The 26,352-nt window shown below is 44.9% G+C and overlaps 2 protein-coding genes and 1 long non-coding RNA gene across 13 annotated transcripts; 2 read left to right on the top strand and 1 right to left on the bottom strand.

The window, feature by feature from the left end:
• LOC147192682 (uncharacterized) lies at positions 1-24,710 on the bottom strand. 3 transcript variants are annotated; one of them, XR_015103145.1, is made up of 9 exons: positions 24,527-24,710; positions 24,337-24,447; positions 23,314-23,515; positions 19,873-19,930; positions 17,785-19,507; positions 17,490-17,687; positions 15,628-15,863; positions 11,150-11,378; positions 1-798 (listed from the first exon to the last, which is right to left on the bottom strand). It is a non-coding gene; the product is annotated as an uncharacterized LOC147192682 (long non-coding RNA). The 3 variants fall into 3 exon arrangements; XR_015103144.1 differs by having other exon boundaries at positions 18,435-19,507; XR_015103146.1 differs by lacking the exon at positions 24,337-24,447 and having other exon boundaries at positions 18,435-19,507.
• LOC147192683 (uncharacterized) lies at positions 573-12,993 on the top strand. Of its 2 annotated transcripts, XM_086132130.1 has the most exons (14): positions 573-768; positions 7,572-8,870; positions 8,951-9,040; positions 9,113-9,211; positions 9,283-9,392; positions 9,472-9,530; positions 9,609-9,742; positions 9,825-9,959; positions 10,453-10,495; positions 10,593-10,630; positions 10,715-10,802; positions 11,168-11,345; positions 12,158-12,190; positions 12,378-12,993. In XM_086132130.1, exons 1-14 carry the CDS (start codon positions 573-575, stop codon positions 12,504-12,506), a joined length of 2,631 nt encoding a protein of 876 aa, XP_085988256.1. In that variant the 3' UTR covers positions 12,507-12,993. The 2 variants fall into 2 exon arrangements, with proteins under 2 accessions (XP_085988256.1, XP_085988257.1); XM_086132131.1 differs by lacking the exon at positions 12,158-12,190.
• Positions 14,215-25,691, top strand: mpp3a (MAGUK p55 scaffold protein 3a). Of its 8 annotated transcripts, none has more exons than XM_086132133.1 (20): positions 14,215-14,302; positions 15,586-15,675; positions 15,754-15,872; positions 17,011-17,088; positions 17,400-17,480; positions 17,574-17,711; positions 17,807-17,888; positions 18,563-18,648; positions 18,720-18,794; positions 18,938-19,134; positions 19,279-19,343; positions 20,277-20,297; positions 20,971-21,012; positions 22,626-22,691; positions 23,354-23,509; positions 23,600-23,680; positions 23,751-23,844; positions 24,098-24,206; positions 24,298-24,426; positions 24,630-25,691. In XM_086132133.1, the coding sequence occupies exons 2-20, from the start codon at positions 15,639-15,641 to the stop codon at positions 24,807-24,809; spliced, it is 1,836 nt and encodes a 611-aa protein (XP_085988259.1). In that variant the 5' UTR covers positions 14,215-14,302; positions 15,586-15,638; the 3' UTR covers positions 24,810-25,691. The 8 variants fall into 8 exon arrangements, with proteins under 8 accessions (XP_085988259.1, XP_085988264.1, XP_085988266.1 ...); XM_086132138.1 differs by having other exon boundaries at positions 14,216-14,302; positions 15,586-15,664; positions 15,782-15,872; XM_086132135.1 differs by having other exon boundaries at positions 14,232-14,302; positions 15,609-15,675.
• Positions 25,692-26,352: the final 661 nt, after the last annotated feature.

Below are 26,352 nucleotides of genomic sequence, written 5' to 3'. Positions count from 1 at the left end.
TTTTGTGATTATTATTATTTTTTACTTTAGAAGGTAAGGAAAATAATAGTGCTGATGTGGGGAGGGAATATGGTGAAGAGTAAAAATACCTTATACACAGTTAAAATATGGATTTCTGACCACTCAATTTACATGCAAACTATCGCACACTTTTTTTTTTTGCTGCTTACAAAAACATTTTTATACTAATTGTGTTTTAGGGAACTTGCATTCAATCATGACGAAATGGCGGCAACCTGCGCAAAAAGGAGCACACGCTAACATTAGCGAGGAGGCTAAAAGTTGCTTGACTGTCTTTAGCGGTCTTAACCCGGGAGGTTTCCCTGGCGCTGCGACAACTGACATTAGTTTGTCGGGTAGTCGCCTTTGTGGCTTCCCTGCTCGGCCGGCCAGCGTGAGAGAAAGCGGGGCAAACAATCGTGTTAAAAATAGAACTTGATTGTACAGTAGACGTTTTGTGTGTCGCCATTGGCAAGCCCGGCAGATGGGTGGAGTGGGCGGAAGCTTCGGGCGGGTAACGATGATTGACAGCGAGGGTGGTCCAATCGGAAGGCGCACCAGCAAAGCCTATAATGCCACAGCGGGGGGAAGAGACTGTGCCCCGGAGTGAGCCTCCTCGGACTGCCTGGGAGAGAAGCACCTGTAGCACGCACTCGCAGACGCCTCTGCCCAGCGTTACACACCCGCAGAAACTCGCGACCATCGGAACCATGCTGTTGCACCAGCCGCATGTCTTGAGCTCACTCCTTGTCGCGGTCACCGTCGTGGGTGAGTCAACTTGCCACTTTTGGGGTTCTCCTAAGGCACACATTTCAAGACGATTACATCGGGTTTTTTGTGTTTGTTTCGTTTGTTTGTTTTGTTTAAACAAAACAAGCAAAAAAAGAAACGATAGCACGTGTTCCGTTCCTTTGTGTGTTGGCTTCAACTGGACAGGATATTATTTCCACCATAAACTAATATCAGTACTTTTATTAAAACAATTCGTGTATTTTTGGATGTAAATTCTCACGGTACACTACCAAACAACAACAACAACAAAATACTAATTCTCAATTTACTGACATATTAAATACTGTTAAATTTGGGCCTGTTGAGTTGAACATATTATTATTATTATTATTATTATGTTATATCGGGGTGCCAAACCCATTTTTAGCACGGGCCACATCAAACTAGTGAAAATGTATCATCACCTACATTTCCATTTCAGTTATAAACGTTTGTTATACACAAATACGCCTTGTATTGAATATTTATGATACAGATGTTTAAAAGCAAACTGAATTTAAAATCCGAAGTCATGGAGTGTACAGCCAAAACAAAAACAGATGTGAATCGGAAACTGTTATGATTTTCAAAGATGTGATGGCATCAACTCAAACAGTATTTAAAATGAAATGTTCTAAACCCTAATGGGAATTGGGTGGGGGTGGGGGCATCTATACAAAACAAATTTGATTTGGGCACAGACTTTCGGAGGGGGAAACGAAAAATCCATTTGGAAAGAAACATGAAGTAGACACTATTTGCTTTCGGGGTCCACACAAAATGGTGTGTGTGTGCGTGTGTGTGTGTGAGGGGTGGGGGGCTGGGGGGTTTCACACGTAGGGCAACAGGTTAATTCTGCCTTGTGATTTCCTGTGGAAGAGCATTTGTGACGCGGCATATTGTCTTTGATCCATTAAAAGCTAGAGATTTTTACCAGACAAATATTGGTATGGAACAAAGAAATCAGTAATTATCTCAAAATAGAGCAAACCAATCACTCATCACCTTGTTACTCATTACTGATCTATCTTTGAGGCCAATACCGGCCCGTGGACCGGTGGTTGGGGACCATTGGCCCTAGAGGAACAAAAATAGGTTACATTTCGTAAATCATAACTTTGGGACCGTTTAAGTAAAACGGTTTTGCTTCCTACGGCACACCTGGTTGAAAGTATTAGTAAATGTGATAAATATCTTAAACCAGACCTGTCCGGTTGTTTCAACAGACTTTTATTACGTCCAGGACACGACTCGCATTGTCCACACGGATGCTTTTATGTACATATAGGTAACAATAAAACAAAGTTTGTGCAAATGATATCATTTAGCCGCATCAACTTATGTTTGGAACATTCAAAAGGTGACACGAAATTAGTGTGATTTCAAAACGAACCAAAGGAAGGTTAGCCATAAACTAATATCACATAGTTAAGCAACGTTTCCCAAATGTTACTGAGGCATGGCATGCACTTTAAAATCCAACTCTCACATAACGACACTCAAAAGCATAAGAGACACTAAAATAAAACTTGAGCGTTCTCAGAAATGTATTTTACTTGGTGTTGAGCACAAAGCTTTTTATTCTGCCGCGTGGATAGCAACAGGTTGCTTTTACCGAGCCACACCTGAAAAATTTCAAATCCATGAGCAAAGTGTTTGCACTTCGCCAGTTGCAACCACTCATGTTTGACTCATGTCATTAACGCAAATAGACTCTTTTCTTTCATACAAACCAAAAAGGATTACAGGACATTTATAAGGGCAAGAAAAATGTTTGACGACAGCAAATGACATCACCGGCTTTCGTGAAATTTTACTAAAGCAGCCATTCGGGTCATTACTGGGGGTTTTTTTTCCACCGATTGGACCGGTCCAAGTCACGTGCATGCTTGCAAATTGATTATTCAGGAGACTTTTGGGTGTTTTCGCCCATTAGGGTTCATTTTGATTAGTGTACAATAACTCGACAGAAGGTTGCCAAATTCTTTTTTTTTTTTTGTTGAGGGGGGTACCCTACTGAACTGCTTTGGTGGAAATGTTTCTTGAAAAAAATTTGGGGGTAAAATGAAACATTTATCTTGAATAAAAAAAACTAAACAGATGTGGAAGCTCTTTGTGGCTTCGCGGCAATATTTCGTTTGAGTTTCTTTGTATAAGAAGAAGCGACGCAGGCCATTTGTTTACCGTATTGAATGGGGCCATTGAGGGGTGGCTGGCATTTCCAAACGGTGCCAACAAGTCGGGAAGGATTATTTATTTGAGTCTCCTACAATAGGAAAAAAAGCAATAAACCGAGTCCCCATTATTGGTGGAAAACGGTGCTCGGCGCTAATATTTAGCGACAACTGCTACCATAACATGGAGCAGCCCAAAAAGTCATTAAAAATTTTTTTTTGTTTTTTTTCAGTCTTTTTTTAAACAACATGAAGCAAACTAATAGTAACGCTTGACGGCGATTGATCGGTCTCCCCGCCTAGGGTTAGGAGGCTCATCACATGCCGTCATGTGCCTGAGGATGTCATTCCCCTGACTGAGGCGTGATCGAGTGAGCCTGAAGTGGTGATTTCCTCTCGCTTGCGCGTTCTGCTTTAGCGAGAGCCGCTGATGTTCCCCATTTTGTGCGCAGCTTCTACATTTTCATTCTGTAGCGAGATACAGAGCTTGACTTCCCGTTCCTCTGCAACAAGCAATCGTGACTTCAATTTCTTCTCCCCCCCCCCTTTTTTTCCAGTTTTTTTATTTTTTTAACCATGATGCTGGAGTTGTTTTATGTGCGTCCAATTGTGTGGATTAGAGTGCAAGAGGACGCTAAGTCTTACGTGGTAGCTGGCCCAGCTTTAATTGGATATGATACCTGCAGAGGTCGTGCGACGCGGCCATCTGTTCGAGCGCACATGGGGCTTTATTTCCACAGCAGGATCTCAGAACTGGCGGACGACTCTTGTTTGTTTAGTTGAGATGCAACCCAGACTTCTTTCTTATGGACAGGCCGAGTCGTATAAGTGCAAGCACTTCTATTTGGGTGCTCGCCTGTAATCGAGTGTGGCTATTTCATGATGCCATTTATGTCTGACAGTTTGGATGAAAATGTGTTTTGTTTTTCATCAACACGGCAGATTTAACTTCAACTAGGACACTTTTTATTTATATACAGTACGTTGTCTTTTTTTTTTTCTCGTCCCGATAAGTTACATCAAAACCAAATTGTGATTTCTGTTTTGGCCTACAAAAATTTCCGCATCGCTTTTCAGCGCCCCCACTGCAATTTGAAGGTGTACCCATCCCATCAAGCGATTCCATAAAAGCTTCCTGATGCCATTTTATTGAGTCCCGCTGAAAGTCGCATGACATGTTTCAAACGCGCACATACTGTACGTCAAACAGTGACATGAGGGTAGTGTACAATGGATCCCGCATGTTTGCAGTTCGGCATTCGCAATTTCACCTACTCACAGATTTTGGGGTGAATGTATTGCTCATTATTTGCGGAAATGACCCAAGGGTCAAATTGACTCCTTAAGTAAATTTGTAAATGCTATGAGGCTTTCCCCAAAAGTCTGAGTTATCTAAAGTTTATATGAAAATCGGCAATTCTAATTACTTTTAGGGGGGCATTAATTATTCACGTATTTCTGTCAAGTTCAGTACTTGCGAATATTAGCTTTTAATGTTTTGATGGTATGTTGTAATTTTCTGTCACGTTACCTAGTGGAGCTTGATTTCAAGAAAATTGTCCACTGGATCAAAATGGCAGAATCTGCCAGAAAAATTGCAATTCATTCTTTTCTTAAAATCGTTCAGGCTGAAGTACTGAAAGAAAGCACTCTGTCACAGTTTTGGCTCCTGGAAGGTCACATACATGAAAGCAGTTCAGCACCGACGCTCATTTCGGACGCCCTGTTGTGTCGAAAGCAAGTTGTTGCTCATTTCACAGTTCTAGTTGTATTCCGCCTTCACTGAATTCTATGCAAAAGGCATCGGCGTATAAACGCTGGGTATTCTGTTACGGGTCTCTATTTTTCTGGGCTCTCTGCCTGAACGCGGCTTGTGACAAGGGTTCGGTCATGACGGGAAGTGGAAAGGACAGTGCCTCCGGCGGGATGAGCGCTCGACAGTAGAGTCATTGTGCGTCTCAAACATGCACTTTTTTTCCTAAACATTAAAAGCGATCTGAATGTGGGTAAAAGCCGGACCCTTTCTGATCCCGGCCCTCCCGAGTGTTGTGTTTGTCGAGCACCTTTGACCCAGTCATTCCTTTTGTGTCTGCGGGGATTATCTGCAGCGAGAGAACCCCACACAGACAACACACTCTTAACGACTGCACGCCGGCGGCCCCCGCGACGCCCGTGCCCCCTCTTAGCGGATGGTTAACGTCGTTAATATTACACAACACCTACAAACAACATCTCTCACAGACACCCCCCCACGCCCCACATTTCATTATTTCTATTCTTTCGGGCGTTGCTTGAAAATGTCACTGAAAAAAAAATGACAGTACCGTATTTTCCGCACTAAAAGGCCCACCTAAAAGCCTTCCATTTTCTTAAAAGCTTACAGCGCGCCTTAAGATCCGATGCGCCTTGTGTATGGTCATTACGGTGACATTTCGACCCCAAAATGACTCCTTGCTCGAGACGTGCTGACAACGCAGAGTTCAAATTTAAGGAGATCGGGTTACGCAGTTGAACACGGAAATAGAGCGGCGGGAGTTCAAAGTTCACGAGTCAGTGTTATAACTTGCTGTTGGTTAACTGAACTGTGTTGCTGCTTTATTAAATACGTTTTACTGACATCAGATCATTCTGTTGGCGTTTCCTCGAGCTCCATCTAGTGGATGCATTGTAGACTGCGTCTTGTAAAGCGGTGCGCCCAATGTATGAAAAAAAATGTACAAAATAGGCCATTCATTGAAGGTGCGCCTCATAATCCAGTGCGCCTTTTAGTGTGGAAAATACGGTACGATAAAGGTTATAGATTAAAGAGTAATGCATGTGTAAACACGAGAGAAAATACAAGTCTGTATAATTATTATTTTTTAAAAAGTTACGTATTAATAAAGTACAGCTCGCGATTAATATTGACTCGGTGAAGATGAAATTGATTGATGCCTTGAACTAAAAGTTAAACATTGTCATATTTCGAAACAATATTTATAAAAGTCGACATGTGCAATCAAACGTCTTTTAAAGGAAGTGGAAAATGATTTATTCCATATTTAACTAAGGCTTACTTCTTCCTCCTGCTGCGCTGCCTTTTTTATTGGCGCCAGCACACACTCGGTGCTCCACTATGACCATTATATGGAGATCAAAGGTGCCGATAACGCGCACACACACCTCCGTACACTTGAACAAACACACACTAATGTCCTATCTCGGCAAGACTCGCTGTTACCATACCGACCACGCTCACTACTTGACCAGTCAAACACTGACCCCGTGATAGGACTATGTTTGAAAGTCAAGGATAAAATGTGCCAGCTCCTTGAACGGAAAGAATGTGAAAAGCAGTCTCGGCGTGAAATGTAATAACCTTCGGTACCCCGCGGCCCCTTTTCACGTGTGCGCAGGCGACACGGCGTGGCGAGAGCGTGACGGGGCTACCGTGAATGAACGTGAGCACTGCCGGACGCGGTGTCAGAGGTTTTGCCGTAATCGGCATCACTGGTCATCCGATCCCAGATTAGCGCGCCACCTTTAAAATCGTAACCTAGACAAGACCGTCGCCACGCGACGCGGCGGCCACGTTGTCATGCTACTTCTGACATGCAGCTATTCTAATACTGACCCGCATCCAAAATCTGCATTTGCTATTCGTGTTCACGTTGACGAGCAAGTACCGGACTTGAAATCGGTTGTATATTGCACTTTTCCCGAAAAACGTTTTATAGTCTAAACAAATGAAAAAAAAAATCCAATTGGATCACACTGGACAACGGAGTGCACTTCTGTAGCGCTTTATCTACGCCACACTGTGACCAAAGCGCTTTACCGAGCTTCATTCACTCACTCCAGCTATCTATGCGTTGACGCAGCAGCATTAACCTTTAGAAAGCTTTTCCTTTTTAGTTGAAAATAGCTTTCTTCAAGAGTAGAATCCAGTCGTACGGCAAGCAGCACTTCTCTCGTGACGCCCCTTTTCTCAGTTGATTCCCCCCCCCACGTTAAAATTTCAACCTGGATCCCCTCACGGGGTCTCCAGGATGACGATGATTTCGTATCAGTTGTTTCTGCCTTCTCCCGAGTCACGTTTGTTTTTTTTGTTTTTTAGGAATGTCAAACAACAGAAGGTGTTCGGAATGTCATATTTTTCCTCATGTCACCCGCATTCCTGAAGAGATTGGTTTCAACAAGAGAGAAAAGAATGTTTAACAAAAGGAAAAAAAAAGGTTCTGATCTAACTGATTACCTTCAAAGTAAGCGGAATTCAAACCGCAGCAGCAATGATACAGTGCCAATACACACCGTAAATGTTATGGCAGGTTGGATGGGGACATTAAAAAAAAATCTGTCTGAATAAAAATACTGGCATGAAGTTGATCAAATAACTAATTTCCGTTTAGTTCACCTTTCTAGAGTAGAACAACACTTTTTTTTTTTTTTTTGCTTATCAAACAAAATGACTTACATTGATGTGGTAAAGTATCGCTGAAGATTATACATGACACACACATTTATACATACACGCGTTTATATTGACTATGTCAGTCATCTTGTCAAATTCTCCCCTTATGTTGCAACAACAAAGAGAAGGTTATTACAATTTGCTGATTGCTTCCTTCATCTTTGTTTTGACCGTAGTGACGGCAGTCGACTCGGACAACGTCACCGCCACAGCCGCGGGAATGTCCGGGAACGGCGAAAACACGACGAGAACAGAAACGCTCAGTCCGCTAAGCAACCGCGCGACGTCTACGCAATTCGCAACTAATCCGTACACGACAACCGTCAGAGATGAAACACCCGTCACCGGCAACACCGCCCCGACAGCGACAGGCCAAATGGACGACACGTCGACGGCACATTGGCCCGACCACGATCCCACCACCACCACCACCACGACGGTCACGCAAGTCACACTCCCAACCATGAGCAACAACGACACAACCTGGATCACAACGCCCGGCCCGGACAGTGCGACCTCGGTGACGACAGTTGGTCCAACCAACAATGACATGATGTCAACAATAACCGGTCAAACCAACAACCACAGAACATCAGCGACAGCAACCAGTCCAACCACCAGCAACGTGTTGACAACAACCGGGCCAGGAAACGACGTCACGATCTCAACGATCACAACGGGCACATTCATGACACCGACTGGTCCACACGACAAAACAACCATGTCGATAACACCGGGTCCGACCAATCACGGCACAACTTTGTCGGCGACGACCAGTTGGATGGACGGTGACACAACATCCGTCACAACAATCAGCTTCACCAACGACGCCACAACGCTACGGACAACAAGCGGTCCGCCGAACACCGTCACGTCAATGACGACGAGCGGTCCGACCGCCGACGCAACGTTATCGACAACAACCGGTGGAGCCCACAATGACACGACATTACAGACGACAACGGGTCTGACCGAGGACGTCACCTCAACGACAACTCGCCCGACCGGCGGCGACACGAGCTCCGTGACAACAGTCGGCCCGACGGACGACGACGCATCGCCGACGACAACCGACGCGACCTCAATGATGACAACCGGCCCGACCAACACCGACACGTTACACACAACGACCGGTCCGACCGACGGCAGCGCAACCTTGGTGACGACGCCCGCTCCGACCGACGGTGACGCAACCACGATAACAACTGACGGCACCACCCTGATGACGCCGATGAGTCCGACAGACACAACGTTAACGACCGGAATTACCGCCGGCTCGACAACCATCAGTTCAACTTTGATGGCAACCGGTACGTGGTCCGACAACACCACACCCACCGAAGGCCCAACAACCTGGACGACAAGCGCCAATCAGTCCGACGACGACACAACTACGGCGAGCCCGAGCAGCCCGACGGAAATGTCGCCCGTCGGCACCACAAATAGTCCCGCCACCTCAGCGGCAACATCAGGAGGTACAAGAACAACAACAACGCAGACATTGGAGTGTCGTCTTTGGATTGATTGTCGCATGTTTTTGAACGTTACGATGTAGCAACCGCTCAACCAACAAGCGGCCTCACCCCGACTTCGTCCAACAAACCCACTCTGATCCCGCCCGGCCCAACCAAGGGTCCAATTATAGGTTTGTACCATTTAGATTTTGTATTGTTGCATCATGGGCTCGTCAGTGCATCATCTTTTCATCCGTCCTCAGTTTGCCCCGCGGAACAGTGTCCCCTTGAAAGCGTCTGCCTGAACGGAACCTGCCAGTGTCTCTCCGGGAGTTTCTTGGTGGGCGACCGTTGTCTCCGTGGTAAGCAAGACTTGAAATGCGAGTGAAACGCCGATGGTCACCTCTTATTGGGTCTTTTTTTTTTTTTCCAGCGCAAGTGTTTCCTGGGCAGCTCCACCTACTCTCCTTGACATTTACCAAAGAAATGCTGAACAGGTCTTCCAAAGCATTCCAGGACACAGCAGCGGACATCTCTGCTTCGGTCAGCTTCGAGCGTCACATAAAATGATATTTGGGCTTTTTTCCCTGTCCATTGAATACATATTTGCATTGTTTTGTAGCTTGGCGATGCCTTTGCGGGTCAACCGGGCTACATCCGCTCCGACGTGGTGCAGCTGGCGTGAGTTATTTTCCCAGAAAAAAGGCCCCACCTGGCGTCAGGATTTTTTTTTTCTTACGATTTGCCATTTCCAAGCAGCCCGGGAAGCGTCATCGCGACCGTCAACAACATTTTTGACAACACGCCGGCCTCTCAGGAGGCAGTCGAGCAGGTCATCAAGGATGCCATCGGAAGCAGCTCCCAAGGCTTGTTGGTCAACGCGACATTCGGCGGTGAGCTCACACCGTCCCGTGACGAGCGTTGAAACCGATGATCGCGTTCCCTCACTTTTGTTGTTGTTTTGATCCTTTCTAGGCACGAAGCTGTGCGATCAGCCTCCGCTTCCCTGTGATGCGACCACCACGAGGTGCATCAGCGCAAATGGTCGCGTGGGTTGTTCCTGCAAAGCTGGCTTCATCTCCACCGTGTACTCCAACACCAGCTGCAAGGGTAACAACATCTATGACGATGTTGACGCCTTAAGGACAGCAACAGATTTGTTGAGAACTCACAAACAATAACACAATATGTCAACAAGAATAACGGGAATGCCGATCAATGACACCGTCATTGAGAACATCCATTCTGACCAGCTATGACAAGGTTATGGACAAGAACGAGTCCGCTGACAAAAGACACGTCAACACCAACTGGATTAGACTCCAACGACACAACCTCAACGACAGGTCTGACCAACAACAAGACTACCATGATGACGAAAAATAATAATAATTACAATTTGACAAGCAACGACAACTTCAATGACAAAAAAACGCACCGACCACCAATTCTCTCATGTTATTGACAACAACTGATCCAACTAACAAAATCACCTCGATGACAAAAAAACAAGTGGACTCACCCACCAACAGCGGCATCTAAATGACAACTTTGCATGTGTGTAAAGTGTGCTTTTTATGAATATCCTTGTGGATTTCTGCAGCTTGTCCCAGTGGGCAGGAAGTGGTGGGCAACAGCTGCCAGAAGTGAGTAAATGCGCGCAAAAGTGGCATACATACACGTTATATGTATACAATATATATGGACATTTCAATGAATGTCTTTTTTTCCTGTCTCGCCCAGATGTGCCTTTGGATACGCAGGCTTCAACTGCACTGACTGTGAGTGACTAAATTACCGATTTTTTTAGCGTGTGTTGTGAGCACAGAGCAAAGAGTGATGACAACAAAATTGTGTGTTGGCAGCCTCTCTGTTGGCGGTGGTCATCGTCTCCTGCGTTCTCGGCGGAATTCTACTTATCTTACTCTTGGCTTTGCTCTCTTACTGCTGTTGGTGAGACCATTGACACTTCATTCAATGCATGCTCAAAAATGTCATGCAATTACTCACAACTAGGGGGCAGTGCACAACACAGGAACGAAAAGTAGACGAAAGAAATGCGTTGCAATTTCGGCAGATGTGTTTCTCCCAGCCAAGCTTGGTCAATACAGAATAATTAGAAAAAACTGAGAAAAATGAATAAAATGAAGCAAAAAAAAAAAGCAAACGCACACATACACATGGGTACAATTCTAATTCCAGAAATGCTCATATTAATTATATACATCATATGTGAAAGGACATTCACAGTAATTGTCAGCTTAAAATATTAGCAAAACACCTCCAAAATAATAAATAACCTTCTCCGTCGTCGGTAGGTGGAAGTGCTCTGCCAACCAGGCGGAGTACAGTGACCCCAGCCCGTACTCGGTGGGCGAGTTGACCAAGCCGTGGCCTGTCGACATCACGCCCATTCCGCGCGCTACCACCGCTGCCACCTGGGACGCTGCGTCTGCCATGGAGATGATGGACAAACGGCATCACGGCAATGGCGTGGTGAGCCCCGCTCTTGGCTTTCAGGAGGCCTCTCTATGATGAAGAACAAAAAAAAAACAGCTATAATATCCACAGTGCCGCATCTTCATGTATTGATATATAAAATTATTCAGTGAAGGAGAACTCATGGCAAAGGTTTTCTTAAAGTAACTTACTACTTCAATCCATCCACTTTGATCAATCTCATGGCGCTGTAATTTTGTCAGATACCGTCCGCCGGGGTCAACTGAAATGAATGTCACTGTGCCCTCGGCCTCGCATTGTTGTATGGATTTCGTCACGTGACGATCCCAATTTTGTCACGAGCGGTATCAAATATCACCATAACATCTGCATCGCTGGCAAAGTGTCGCCATTGGTATCATGACAATAAGTAGCGTGGTACTCTGGTATCGTGATAGTCGTGCATCACGCGATTATTGGTAACTTTTGCGTAAGGTCCTAATAATATCAAATGATACAATTGATATTGTATCACGATACTATCGGTAACTTGAGAAAAGCATCTTAGCAACTTTGGCCGGATACCGTGATGAAATTGTATATTATTGTGATGTTCTTGGCAAAGTCTGGTGATTTTATTCAGTCAGTAACAATCATATTGTCATACTCATTGTACAGGTATTTTGTATCATGATACTAAGACGTTTATCTCTAAGCCTCAGGCTCCTGCCGTTCTTTTCTGCAGTTAATGTTTAAATGTACTGTAACGACAATGTCATCTGGTAGCTAAAGTAGTAGCTAGTACGGCTCGTAGCTGGTTTCCCGCCCATGCTCCCCTCCTTTGCCTGACTCCCGATGTATCGCTTTAGGGCTTTCCTCCGAAGCAGAAAGGATGGAAAAAGGTAAGGTTTCATCCTTCCTGGTGGTCTTAGTGTGGACTACAGATATGGTGACGGGATCTCAAGAGATGGTGGTGGTGCTAGTGAGCTTATAGCCGCGTAGTTGTTGTGGTGGTGGTGGTCTACAGCTATGTGTGTGACTGTGAGAGAGCTGTGACTAACACATCGACTGCTCTCGCTGCCATTTCAGTCAGGATCGTACGATCTCAGCCCGGACAGAATGAAGACCTTCACAAGTAAAAATCCGTCACGTTACACGTACCTGGTCCAAGGCCACGAAAACCCCTACTTCCTGCCAGGCGACGACAAGAAAAATTGACACAGCTTCTCCCAACACCTTTCAATGGACGCTTAAAACTTTTTTTTTTTTTTTTTTTTTAAATCAAAGAGGGTGACGATGTACGGTTGTGCAGAGTCGAGCGATGCTAACAGTGGCCAGTAGGTGTCACTGGTGATTTTTGTTTTCCTTGTCGCCTTGAAATTGGAATTGTGCGACATGACTTGTTCAAGCAATGGTTTATTGAATGTGGCTTATTATGATTACAATAAGAATCCATAATGACAAAATAAGGGCTGGTTCCACATTCTAAATGCTGGTGAAGGGATTTTTAATTTTTTTTATTTTTATTCAGCACTCTAAAACATATTGGAACGTTGATGGGAACTATGTTGGGGTTTTTTTGTGGTGCGTGTGCCAACTATCACTTTTGTCATCATACTGCTGTTCTTTTATTTGTGTTTTATAAGTGTGTACAGTTTTTTTGTAAATAATTGCACATCAGCTGAATAAATAATTTAAATTCAAACAGTAGTCATCTCTTAATTTAAAAAAAACGGACACGTGTAATAGTTTTTTTAAATGACTAAAAAAAAAAAAAAAAAAAAGCCAGGTTGCTAAATAATTGCTCAGAACCCTTCTGTTTTGGGTGCATAACAAGAGTTTCTAGTTTATTGCTTGTAAGAGGAGAAGTTGTACAGAGCAGATGCACATCTGATTGTGGCTGGCATCTGCCGTGGCACGTACTTAAACACGGAACCCACTCCTAAAGCCGCATGATGTCTACAATAAATCTGACCTAATCTCAGCCACCAAGTCATACTGACATACTACATGTAACTGTATTTATGTTTGTGGATCAGTTCCCAAACCTCAGATTTATTATAAATGCGGCTGGATTAAATCACAACACTAAAAAGGGCGATCTACTTTTTCGTCATTTTATTGCACCGCGGTTATGACAGTTAGTGTCAAAATCTACCTTCGAATATTGCTTGCAGAGTTATCTCTACTTCTATCAATTTCGATGAAGAAAATGGTGCATCTATATCATATGTCAAGAAGGCTCGACCGATCGCTCAATATCCATTTTGAGCAGTCATCGGAGATGTCTGAGCATCCGGAAAAGAGGAATGCAATCCAATCGGCATCGAGCTGCCGGGACTAACGAGACGCGAAAAAGATCCGAGAGTATTGTCACGATACCATACTTTTCCAAATTAGCCATATTGTACTTTCACAATATGTGACATCATACTTGGCCACTGACACAGAATTTATATTATGATAAAACCTTGGTATCAAAATATAGTAGCACAATGCTTCACATATAATATCTATGTATAAACCAAATATATTTTCAATAGAGTTCCAGCTTTGAATTAGAGACATGACCCATGAAATGTGCTCGCTCAAATAAAAACAAGCTTGTGTCTAGCTTGTGTCTAGCTGAAGATATATGACAGTCCAGATGGTAACACCCATAATTACCATGTGAAAAAGTGTGTGTGTGTTTATATACACTGATTTATTGATTGATTTGGGACAGGGTGAGGGTGCCCATGGCATTTTTATCCAGTTATTGCATGCACAAAATGCGTAAAAAAAAAAATCCAAAACAAACAACCAAAAACACACGACAGAGGGGGAAATGATATGGAAGGAGGGGGCATTAAAAAAAAGTGTGTGTGTGGGGGGGGGGGGGGCAGTGCACAGCAGGTTTGTGACCACAGCAGCCTGAAGAGGAGGAGGAGGAAGAAGAGGAGGAGGAGGCGGGGGGAGGAAGACTAGCCAGGCAGCAGTGTGCCTGCAGACGTCGAGAGAAGGAGCGGAAGAAGGTAGGACACCTCGTTTCATGTTTTTAGCCTTTTTAACGCCATTACCACAAGCCAGATGGAACACTCCCTCATCCCTTCATCCCTCTGTTTCCCCTTTTTTTTTGTGTCCTCCATCTGCCGGCGACAAAGAGCGGCGTGATACTGCACAGGGAGGATGAGGGACTGAGGCTAGGGTGGAGGAGTGAGCGGGGGATGGGGGAGCGGCAATATGTCAGCGGGGAAGAGGGTGCAGTAGTTTCGCGCCGTGTTCACGGGGGTGCAAGGACCACTCCCTTCTGTCAGGGACCCCACCGTGATCACGGTGATGACGATGACGGTGAGGACGAGGAGGCGCAAACAAGAGGATTAGCTTCATTCGTGACATGTGTTCACTACGCAAGCCGTTTACAATTGCACAAAATGCCGTAGCGCTGTAGCTGTATGGAAGAGCGACATCATACCGTCACGATACTTTGTCGATACACGTGACAAAGAAGGTGTTTTTCAACATACTTGGCCTCGACGCTGAAGCTACAACGTCACAATCTCCTAAAAACTATTCAGATACGATCACGATACTTTGTCAACGTCACATTGCAATCCAAATGACGGTATCATCATTATACACATGTACAGTATATATGTCTGGACTGTATAGAATATGGAAAGATGTTCAGCTAGCATTACGATCAAATTCATGTTCCTTCTGGAAGTTTCTCAAATGACTGAAATTAGTTCATTAGCCTTTTTAGGGAGGTGTGGGAGAGAAGTGGCTGCTCTGTGTAATTTTTCCTCTGTCCCGGGAGGAATATACTATACAATAGCTTGATGTGTTTTGATGGATCCACATTATGATCGTTGGGACTTGGTGGAGGTCCTTGTTGGTATTCACATCATGACTTTTTTTGGGGGGGGGGATTATTTTGAGACAGATCGTGAAAATCTGATGTCCAATCATATGCCTTGGTGAGTGCCATCATGTTTGTGTGATCCGCCCGCTAAGCTGTTAATGAGATTTGAGTGCAGAGTACATTTTTGTTGGATCGCTACCCGGAGAGTGTCTGAGTCTATTTGTGGCGCTGCTGACGTAGACGTCCTGGCATATTTTAATATGGGCATTTCACTGTATGGGCCATATCAAAACAAGAGTCCTTCCGTTTTCTCTAAGCAACCAAACCATCCCAGCATCAAATCTCACGTTTTAGATTAATAAAAATTCTACATTTCAGTTCAGCATCAGCTCTTCAGCATTAAGACGTGCATTTCTATGTGTTCATCTTTTTCATATTTTCACTTTGTGAAAGTTAAGTGTGACCAAACCTGGTAGGTTTACTCCTCCTCCTCACCTGGAGGATCCATGAAAGAAGCCATGCCGGTGCTCACAGCAGGAGCAGGTGAGATGAGACCCTTGATGTCATCTCGGCCACCTCGATCATGTTCCTTAATCCTCTTCCTCGTCGCCGTCCTCTTAGGGCTCCACGAGACGTTGGCCCTGCTCACCTCACAACTGAGGCCCGATGCCAACCACAAGGAGGACATGGTCTTCCTCAAGGATGTCTTCAGCGAGAGAAGCTTGGCGTACCTGATGAAGGTGAGGAACATTATTAAGAATTGACACTGTACCTCCAAAGAATCAACGTATTTTTGTCAAGTGTGATGCCTTGCACAGGTACATACATTGAAGCCTTGAATAAGCATGACCTGTAACTCTCTCTCATATTTATCTTGTTATTTCCACAAGTTTTGGAACTGACTGGGTTAACCTGGGATCTCAGGGAATGCATTTCGTGCCATGTCACGATTCACGTGGAAATGTGTGTTGGTTAGCGGACGTCCATCGGTAGCGGCAGCAGCAGGATTTAAACATAACCAATAAATGAACACGACACCACTCTTTAAAATTGCTTCGCTACGTTAGGGTACAGCTGCCAATGTGAAGTAAAATATTTTGAGTAGCAAACACACGCATTTAAACGTATTAGCGAGTCTGAAACGTACAAGTACACTCAAATATACTAACAAGTACGTTTGATTCAAGTTCAATATCACTGCGCGTTTTAATGACACCATAGGTAGTCGCGATTGAACTCTATTCATATAACTCGTTCATACATTGGGGGTAATTTGTGCCTTTGGGTAGAGTCTTACCTGTGTAAATGTGTTTCCACGGGTTTTTGGTGTGAATATTCGTTATTTGACGGAAATCACACCTGGAGTCGATGCGAGTTGCTGTTCGCATTTCAAAGGGTTCCTCCATTGACTGTACCATTTGCGCGCGATTTTAGCATATGTTGTACAGGATTTGTATGTTATCCTCTTTGTCTTGTGTTGACTTTTGCAGTAAACTCCAACTCGTGTGTCATTAAACGCCTTAAATTTTAAATCACGCTCAGAGACGGCAGAATCACATACGCCGCACACCTGTCACTCAATCTACACGGTGCATTCAGGGTACTTTCACAACGTCGGAAACTTGTAAACGCACTGCGTCGTTCTGCACAATCATCGTTTTTCTGGATAATGTTTTACAGATCAAGAGAAACCAAAATCTAAATCGTAATTTAAATTTCGATTAATCGTCCCGCTTTTTTTGTGCCACAGTTAAAGACCTATACGAATCTAATGAACTATATTTCCTGTTCTATAGCACTCTAATATTCGATATTTACATCACATAAAATGCTCTACGCAAATCCAATGTGGCATATGATTTAACATTTCTGTTCCAGATCCATGAGAGGTTGAGACAGTATGAGAGACAAAGTCCAACCCCTGTCCTGCATAGCGTCTCCTCTCTAGCCGAAGACGTAAGTCGATTAAACACTCACACATGGCCATGGAGGCGCACGTACACAATAATAATAAAGGACATAATAATGTCCTTGGGGGAGGTAATAACCCTGAGTGGTCTCCATCCAAGAAGCATTACAAGAACTGTTTGAAAGCTGTAAAAAAAAAAAAAAAAGTGCAGAGTCATCGCCAGGCACATCTCATTCAGGGGCCAGCATCCTGCAGCCCTGGCAAAAGTGCTGACCTGGTCCCCGCTCACCACTCACAGGCCACTCAATTCTGAGTGAGCTTGGCGGGAAGCCCATTTGCGTGTGCTTGTGACTGACAGGTGACAGACGAATTGCAGAGTCGCCCAATGAACACGGAGGAGAGGGAGCTGCTGCAATTGCTGACATCACCGCATCTCAATGTAACACACCTGTCATTAGTCTCCTCACGTGTCAATCATAGATGCACTTTTTGTTGTTGTAATTGAAGTCGCGGTGTTGTGGTACACTGCCAGGCCCTTCTGTCCGTACACGACACGGTGGCTCAGAAGAGTTTCGATCCCGTCCTGCCGCCCCTGCCAGATGACTACGATGATGACCTGGAGGAGGAGTCGGTGAAGATTGTGCGTCTGGTAAAGAACAAAGAACCTTTGGTCAGTGCTGACGCATACCAAAATGAAAAATGGTGCAATCAAGAGTCACACGGATGGGATTTTAATCGCATACCGCGTGTGTGCCGACACCTCAGGGCGCCACCATCAGGAGGGACGAGGCCACTGGGGCGGTAATTGTGGCTCGTATCATGAGAGGGGGCGCAGCGGACAGAAGTGGTAAATTGTGAGGTGACCCCTTCCCCTAACATGAACCCCTCTAGCCTCCAAGCTTAATCATTATCCCTCACCTTACACTGCTAACTTCTAAACCTATGCCACTGATCCCTTACCCCTATCTCTTAACACGATTACAACACTAATTCCTAACCATAACCCCGACCACTATTCCCCATCCCTCCATCCTAACTTCAAACACAAAACCTAAACCCGAGCTATCTGTGATCCCCAATCCGAAGAATCCCTTTTTTAGAAACCCAATGCTCATCTAATCAAGAGGCATTTTGTTAAGCAGCTTGTTTGTTTTGCACATCACTGTCTAATTTTAGCACATTTTCTCTTTTTACTAATCTCCTGACAATTTGGAATGGAATTTGCATCCGAACGATTTGCTCATGCCTCCGTTATTCATCCGATTGCTGTTTTTTGTAGCTAATTTTGGAAGCCAACTGACCGATAATGACGATACCGCTATCGAATGATAAAAGGCACAGAGATGCGTTTGAAGGTTGAAGACGGCTAAAGAATGAAAAGAAAGATGCATACGTTACAATACGCCATCGAGTCTCCCGAGGGTTTTAGCAACTTGGGTTTCCTTGCAGCAAAGAGACCATCCAGAGACGTCAACGCAAATAGATCAATCCCATCTTTGTCATCTTTGTGGTTCTTTGCAGGTTTGGTCCATGTAGGAGACGAACTCAGGGAAGTCAACGGCGTCTCGGTGGTCCACAAGAGGCCCGACGAGATCAGTCAGTTGCTGGTGAGTCAAAACGGACGGATGGTCGTGCTTCCCTCTGATTCGAATGATTCCTTCTTCGTCTTCCCATCCAGTCACAGTCGCAGGGCTCCATCACTCTGAAGATCATCCCCGCGATTAAAGAGGAAGACCGACTGAGGGAGAGCAAGGTGAGCCTCCATGACGGGTAGCTTGCCAAAGAGCTGATTTATAAGATAAAGGCCCAATTACACCACGCGGACCGGGTCAAGCTCCAATAAGACAAAGCGATGGCGGTATTTCAACATGATACATCAATTTCTACTGCACCCAGGTGTACTTGAGAGCCTTGTTTGACTACATCCCCTTGGAGGACAAAGCTACGCCATGCCAGGAGGCCGGTCTTCCCTTCAAACGTGGCGACATCCTGCAGGTGGTGACCCAGGATGACCCTACGTGGTGGCAGGCCAAGCGAGTGGGTGACAGCAACCTGCGCGCTGGACTTGTCCCGTCCAAACACTTCCAGGAGAGGTAAGCAACCGTGCGTATTGTTCTGTGCTTTCTTTGTAGCCTAAGCTTTCCTGCACTGCTGTTATTTATCACGGCCGCCTCGACGTAAAAATACATCACTACCCGAAATGCCCCAAATGCTTCTCCCTTTTTCCTCCTTACCAGGCGGTTGGCATACAGGATGAAAGTGGGCACACTCCCCAATCCCAAGTCCCCCAAAACGCCTTCCTGTAAGTTTCCCACACCTTTCATAAATATGACCTAATAATGACATGAATGAATCCTTATCTGTCACGATGACTGCTGAAATAGGTCACTTTCCCGCTTCCTTATGGTGGTCCATTGGGGGTCTATGAACATGCAGCCAGGTGTGCGGTGGCTCAATCCGTGTGGGCTGGGGGTTGAGGGAGAGCATGAGATGTTAGCTAGCAGGCGATCCGATTATGAGCAGCAGTGGGGGGAGGCCACCGTGGCTTAGTAACATGGCAGCTCCACTCTGCCAATCTTAATTCCCGCTCCTGCCCCAGCTGGGGGGCCTGACCGCTGCTTTTCCCCCCACTCGTGACTTTTATCGCCTTAAATCCAGCATATGGCAATTTGGATTTTTGTCACATCAAACTAAGTATCAACAGAAGTTAACCAGTCCAACACAAAATAAAACAACATAGAAAAGAGTGAAGTCTTTTTTGTTGTTTTTAGACATGAATCTGTTAAAAACACTCTCAACTCATTTGCTAGCGGCTAGCATGACAAACTTACCGAAACGCTATGATGCTGAACGACTCGTCTGAGGCATAGTTTTCAGTCCAACATGAATCTGTAAAAACAAACAAACAAACAATAAAAAGCTTCATTTACTCGATAGCTAGCGGCCATTGCAAGATGCTAACATAGTCATCAACATCTCCACCAGTCATCACCCGACAAAATTAAACAGGGCTAAACACATTCCATGAACTCCAGGCCAAATGTGTCAGTCTAACATGAAACTGTTTAAAACAATAATAGTCATAGTTCGCACAAAATGATAATGTCAGACTGCCTCTCTGCTCATTAGAAACCAACCAAAATCACCTTCATCTCGGACTAGCATTGTGACGCCATGTGCACTGTATGTTGTTGTTCTTCTCATGTATTATATGTTGTCTTCTTTACTGTCTCAGACGATCAAGCGTGCGATAAAGGTGAGTACAAACGCAATCGTCATGGCTTTAAAGGCAAAGGCATTTTGGCGTGCATATTTCCACACCTATTAGCGTCTAATGCCTCACCCCACCTAAATAATAGTAATAATATTGTATAACGTTGTGTGTGAGTGTGTGTGTGTGCCATAGTCTACTTCCATCATGTCACAGATGAGCGTACAGAGTATCATCTAGATAAGGGGTAGGAACAACAGCGGAGTAACGATACTGCGATCATTTTGATACCGCCAGAAATCTACGCCGCTCAATAACTGGTAGATGGCAGGAAATACATCACAATGTCTATGAACGTGAAGAAGGAAAAGTTGGCACAAAAATGCTTGACCAAATGCATATCGCTCGGTATCGTTACCTGATACTGTATCGTTTTGGAATGTGGGAGGAATTCAAAAGAACCTCGGAAGTGTGAGGTAGATGTGCTTCCCACTATTCCATTGTGCTACCAGATGTCATACACGTCATATCGATGTTGTCCCACCTGTAACTGGGTGTAGATGAATTTTTCTGTGTTGTTTGGGTGAAGTCGCACCATCCCGCCAATTTTCCATTCTGTCGATATTATTCCGATCCCGCCTCTTCCGAATTGTTTCCAAGGTGCCCTCCACCCGTGTCGCTTACCCATCCCTTCTTTTCCCTGCTTACCTCTATACAGACGACTGTGACTGTGAGGGCTATTTCAATGGACAGTACATAGGTGAGAGCGCATACACTCTGCTAATCTTGCTCGTCATGGCACTTGGCTGGTTCCCCCGATGCAACGGGCCCTGGGGGAGGTCCCGGATGTTTGGCTGCAAGGGTTGAGGGTTGCTGTTGGAGGGTCCAGGATTAGAGTGCTAGATGGATTCAAACCCAGTTTCCACCAAACAATTTCTGGCGTTTGTACCGTAGCCCTTTTTCGGATGCTTGCATTAAGGTACCGAGCGTGCGGGTAGAATAACAAATGATGTTGATTGGTGGAAATTTGGTTGCTGATGTCCCGACCGTGTGGCCTCAAGCTGGTTTCTTATCAGACAATCAGAGGAAGTGTGAAAAAAGGAACCCAACCGGTTCCTCATCAAGTGGTTTTAGAACTCAATCATATGATTTATAATTTGGAGAAATAATCTGCTTTGAACTTGACCGTGTGAATGGCAAATAGTAAAAGATATGGGTGAGATATTTTAACACCGCAGACACGCTGACGAGCCCCGTTGAAATCAATACAGGATTTTGTGTGAATGGCACAGGCGAACCAAAGCGCAGACAGGCCAATTTTGCAGAAACTAAAAATTACACATCAATCCGAAGTTTTCATTATTCCCATTTTACAGCTGCCATGTTGCATCTGAGAGTACCTTTCACGCAGACCACTGACACATGCAAAAAGGCGGGTTTGGCCAACAATGAACCATCCTCGTATGCCTCTGATACTACTACAGAAATGAGGAAAAGTTACAAGCCCGCTTTGTATCTCACATTCCCAATTAATCTTTTTGATAAAGGCCCTCTGAATAGTTTCCAAGGTGTAGAAATACTGATCAATATGAATTGATATGAACAGAGCTACAATGATGACCACAATAATAAAGGCACAGGGCGGAGATTAGCACAGCGTGACAATGAAATGACGAGTCAACTGTTTCAAAAGTTATTGCCAAGGCCAAAGACGTGATTTGAATTTCTTTCAAATTTTGGTATGCGTTGTTTGATAGCGCCGACCGCAGGCCAGGAGCTGTAATGTTGGGCTTGGGGCGAGTCCAAGAACATCCTGCTCACCGTTTTCTTAGTCTTAGCCGTAAGAGTGGGTAGGGGGGGGGGGGGGGGGGATTTCAGAAAGAAAAAAAAAGCCAGCATTGGCGCACAACGTGAAAGGGGCTCTGAACTCCAGCCCTTCCTCCGAAATGCCGCCCCCTCAGCCAAACATGAGCCGTCCGCTTCCCTCCATCCTGCTGGAATGCTCTCACTGGTAATGTCAAAACAGCCGGTTAGCGTCACCTTAAAACATTTGTGTTTCCGGTACATTCAGCATCCCGCTTGGAGCCGTACAGCCACCCCTTTGCCGAGTCCCCCATCCATGCCTTCCCAAGCAACCCCCCCCCCCCCCCCCCACCCCCCTTCCTAGCCTGCAACTGCATCTGCAGCAGTGCTCCAGCGGTCCCCCCACCCTAGCACCACCCAAAATCCCACCCTTATCCACCACCCCACGAGGGCCCTCCTGCCACGTTGGACGCATTGCGCACTCTTACCAGGCACGTCTGCTGCTCGTTCACCTTCCTGGTGTGCACGTGTGAGGCTAAGTGGGGTGTCAAGCTCTAACACCAGTTGTAGTCTCTCCTAAGCGTAACGCAGTGATGCCCTCCTGTGGTCAGGTGTTTTCCTGGGAATTTTATTCAGGTACGGTGGCCGGCTTCCCTTGGGTGTGTAGTCTGCCGTCCGGATGACAGACGGACCCGACTGTGGGGTGGGGCCCGGGGTCGGGTCCGTCTGTCCTGCCTCAGGTCCTGTAGTTTTAGTTCTATGACAGTGGTTCTCAAACTTCACCATACTGACGAATATTAAAAAACATAACAGGCAAAATGATTCGAGGGAGAGATTTCATTCGTAAAATGTTATTGTGCACCATTGTAATATTTAATCATTCTTGGCACGCTTAAGTAGAGGGAATTCAAAAAAAAGCTCTTGAATAATGACTCAATGACAATGTATATCGTACACAAAGGTACAAACAAAAACATGAATAAACGAGTTTGAAAAGATGTATTGGACTTTAATGTTAAATACAACTGAACTGCAATCTACAAATGAATGAAGATTGACGAGTTTAAAAAATGTTGAAAATCACAATAGGCACATTTTGAACATTTAATTCATCTACCATTAGAGGGAAGAAGCCAATGGAACTTTGAGAATCACTGTTTTAAGACAATACCGCATTCGGTATCGAACCGGTTCAAAATGCATGAATATCAGGAGCAAATTTCAAGTCTTTACAGTTTTTGTGCGGTGCCCATCTTACCTTTTTTTTATTTTTTAAATGCCATCTGTTTCCGAATCAGCCGGCCTGCGCAGGAGCTTCCGCCTGAGTCGGAAAGACCGACAAGGCTCCTCAAGTGACGGCTCTGACCCGGGAGACTCTGAGTTCCTGACGTACGAGGAGGTGACCCGCTACCAGCAGCGGCCCAACGAGAGGCCTCGACTGGTGGTTCTGATCGGTAAAGCTGAGGGAAAACATTCAAAGGAAGTTAAGCGATGCTTTCGGGGATGGTTGAATTGAATGGGAATGTTTCTCGTTGCCGTCGAAGGTTCTCTCGGAGCGCGAATCAATGAACTCAAGCAGCGGGTGATTGCTGAGAACCCGCATCGCTATGCGGTGGCAGTACCGCGTGAGTCTGCGCCTCCCGAATCCAAATGTCTTTTCAGTTGGTCGAAATCATTTTATTGGTTATCTTGCAGATACCACCAGGCCCAAGAAACCTCATGAGAAGGAAGGTGTGGAGTATCACTTTGTCACCAAGCAGCAGTTTGACACTGATGTCGTCAACAACAAGTAGGGTTGCAAAAGTCCAGGAATTTTCAGAGTTGGAAACTTTCTATGGGAATCGAAAGGGGGTGATGCGAATTATTGGGACTAAAATCGAAATTTACAAAATTGAAGGTCGGCTCAATAAGCACGCGCAAACTGTGCAGCCGCGTAGGGCGTCATTGTGGCAAAAAATGTGACGTAAACTGAATTTGTGCAATGGCTTTGCATATCTTGGAAAATATATGCAGATGTTTGCTCATCAGATTCTGGTTTTCAGGTTCATCGAGCATGGCGAGTACAAGGAAAACCAGTACGGCACCAGTATCGAGGCCATCCGCTCCGTGCAGGCCAAGAACAAAATGTGCATCGTAGATGTTCAGCCTGAGGTATCTGCAAGTGTTTCTCGTGCTCATATAACCGCAATCGTCCTTGGAATAAATGATTCTGATGTTTTTTTGTTTTTACTTGACGCTGCAGGCCTTGAGAAGGCTACGGACAGCGGAGTTCAAGCCTTACGTGGTTTTTGTCAGACCCCGGGCTCCCGAAAGTAGACGGCGACGCACCACAGCGACCTCGCCGGGAGGGGCAGAGCAAGGTCGCATTTCGGTGAGTTTCCCGAAGCAGTTCCTTCATGAATAGATGAGCCAGATACTCAAGTTTGTCATAATAGCTTCGATCAACAGCTCAAGTCAGAACACGGTCCTACCTTCCTCTCTCCCGCTCCCCGTTGTCAACCCAAAATGAATTTCCTTGGTAGATCAGAGAGATTCCAACACAGGTGTATGACTCCTCTGGATTTTCCTTCACAGGACGAGGATCTCCAAGAGATGCGCCAGTCCGCCATCCAGATGGATCAGCAGTACGGACATCTGGTTGACCGGGTCCTGATCAAGGAGGACTCTGCCAGTGCCTGCACAGAACTGCGGAGTATTTTGGAAAGACTGGAGCGTGATTGTTTCTGGGTGCCTCTCAGCTGGGTCCGGTCCTAAAAAAAAAAAAAAAAAACTTCACAAACCGCCATCCTTCTCGGACTTGAGGGTCTGCTGCACTTGCAGTGCAGGAATCGGCGGGGAACCGAATCAAAATTGCAAAAAATCTGCCACTTCCTGAACGCCACATCTATCAGGTTTGCTTTGAAGAACTGCTTAATGAATTGCTGCCTGGCATGAAGGAGCACTCAGCTTTACCACCACTCCAGTTCGAGTCGATCAAGTAGCATGTTTTGTAATAAATAAAGATAACAAACAGAATGCTTCCCGGAGACTAAAACAACAACAACAACAGAATGTGACATGTTTATTTTTCCACACGCTTCTTTTCAAGGAACTGCATGTCTACTTGCGTATGTAATGTAAATAATGTACATGTGACTCCTGGTGTGCCAACGAAAAGTGTTTACCTTGGCGTCCCTTGGAGCCTGCACCTGTTTGTATGGATGGACTAATATTTTTTTGCCGTTTATTTTAATATTTTACTTGAACAGCTCAAGGTACGGATAAATATTAGCGATGAATGCTAATCAAAAAGTGATGACTAAATTGCATCTTGTCCTGAAAAAAAACAACTATAATAGTGGTTGCCTCACAGGTTATGAACATTTTTAAACCTGTTATGGTTGGTTTCATTTGATGATTCATAAAATAATGATGCTCACATCCTGAAAATGCAATAAAATCTGACAAACTGGATTCTTTATTTTTGGTTGGTATGCTAATTTGCTTAAAAAAAAGGTAACTTCATCGCAAATATAACATTTGTTTTGGTCTTCAAATGCTGTAATAGGACAAATGGAAGCCTCAAAGTTATTTGGGATGTGTAAACATGTAAAAAGTGCCATAATAATAAATACAAATAAAGCTATTGAAGGCTAAGTCTGCTGATTAATTTGCGTTTCATCCGATTATCTGTAAAAACCTACACAGACTACAATGATGTCATATTCTCTTTTGCATCATAAGATTTTTTGCACATACAGTACTGCATAAGTGTCACAAATGACTTTTTGCATGTTTTTTTGGGGGGGTGGGGGTGAACATCAAGTATTGAAAATGGCTTTGATGCAATGTTTACTGTTGAACAAACATTTCGTTTTTTTGGGAGAGCCCTTGTGAAAAGCGCCCCATGCCTCAGACTAAAAAAGTAGTAGCAATGAACCACCACTGGAGGGCACTAGCACGACAAGAGAAAGCTCTGCATGAGGGTGAGAAGGACAGTTGGTATTAGACCAGCAATACACCAACATCTTTTGGGCTGCCTCAAGTTAAGCATTAACTGCCTCAAGTTAAAAGATGTTGGTGTATTGCTTATCCTCACAAGGGTCAAGGGCGTGCTAGAGCCAATCTCAGCAGTCTTACGGCAACCCTGAACACCCTGAATTGGTGGGCAACCAAACGACACATCATGGGAAACGCCATAGATGGGCAAACAAACATGTGAACTATGGGGCGGCATTAAAACACAAAGAGTGCAGCAACAGATATAGACAGAGAATACTAACAAAAATATATTGTTGTATCCTTTGTCTATTGAGTC

This window comes from Hippocampus guttulatus, chromosome 16, assembly GCF_054856545.1.
Source record: "Hippocampus guttulatus isolate MCC_2025c chromosome 16, RoL_Hgut_1.0, whole genome shotgun sequence".
Classification (NCBI taxonomy): Eukaryota; Metazoa; Chordata; class Actinopteri; order Syngnathiformes; family Syngnathidae; genus Hippocampus; species Hippocampus guttulatus.
The sequence above is the reverse complement of the archived record's forward strand: the minus strand, read 5'-3'. Positions and strand labels throughout refer to the sequence as shown.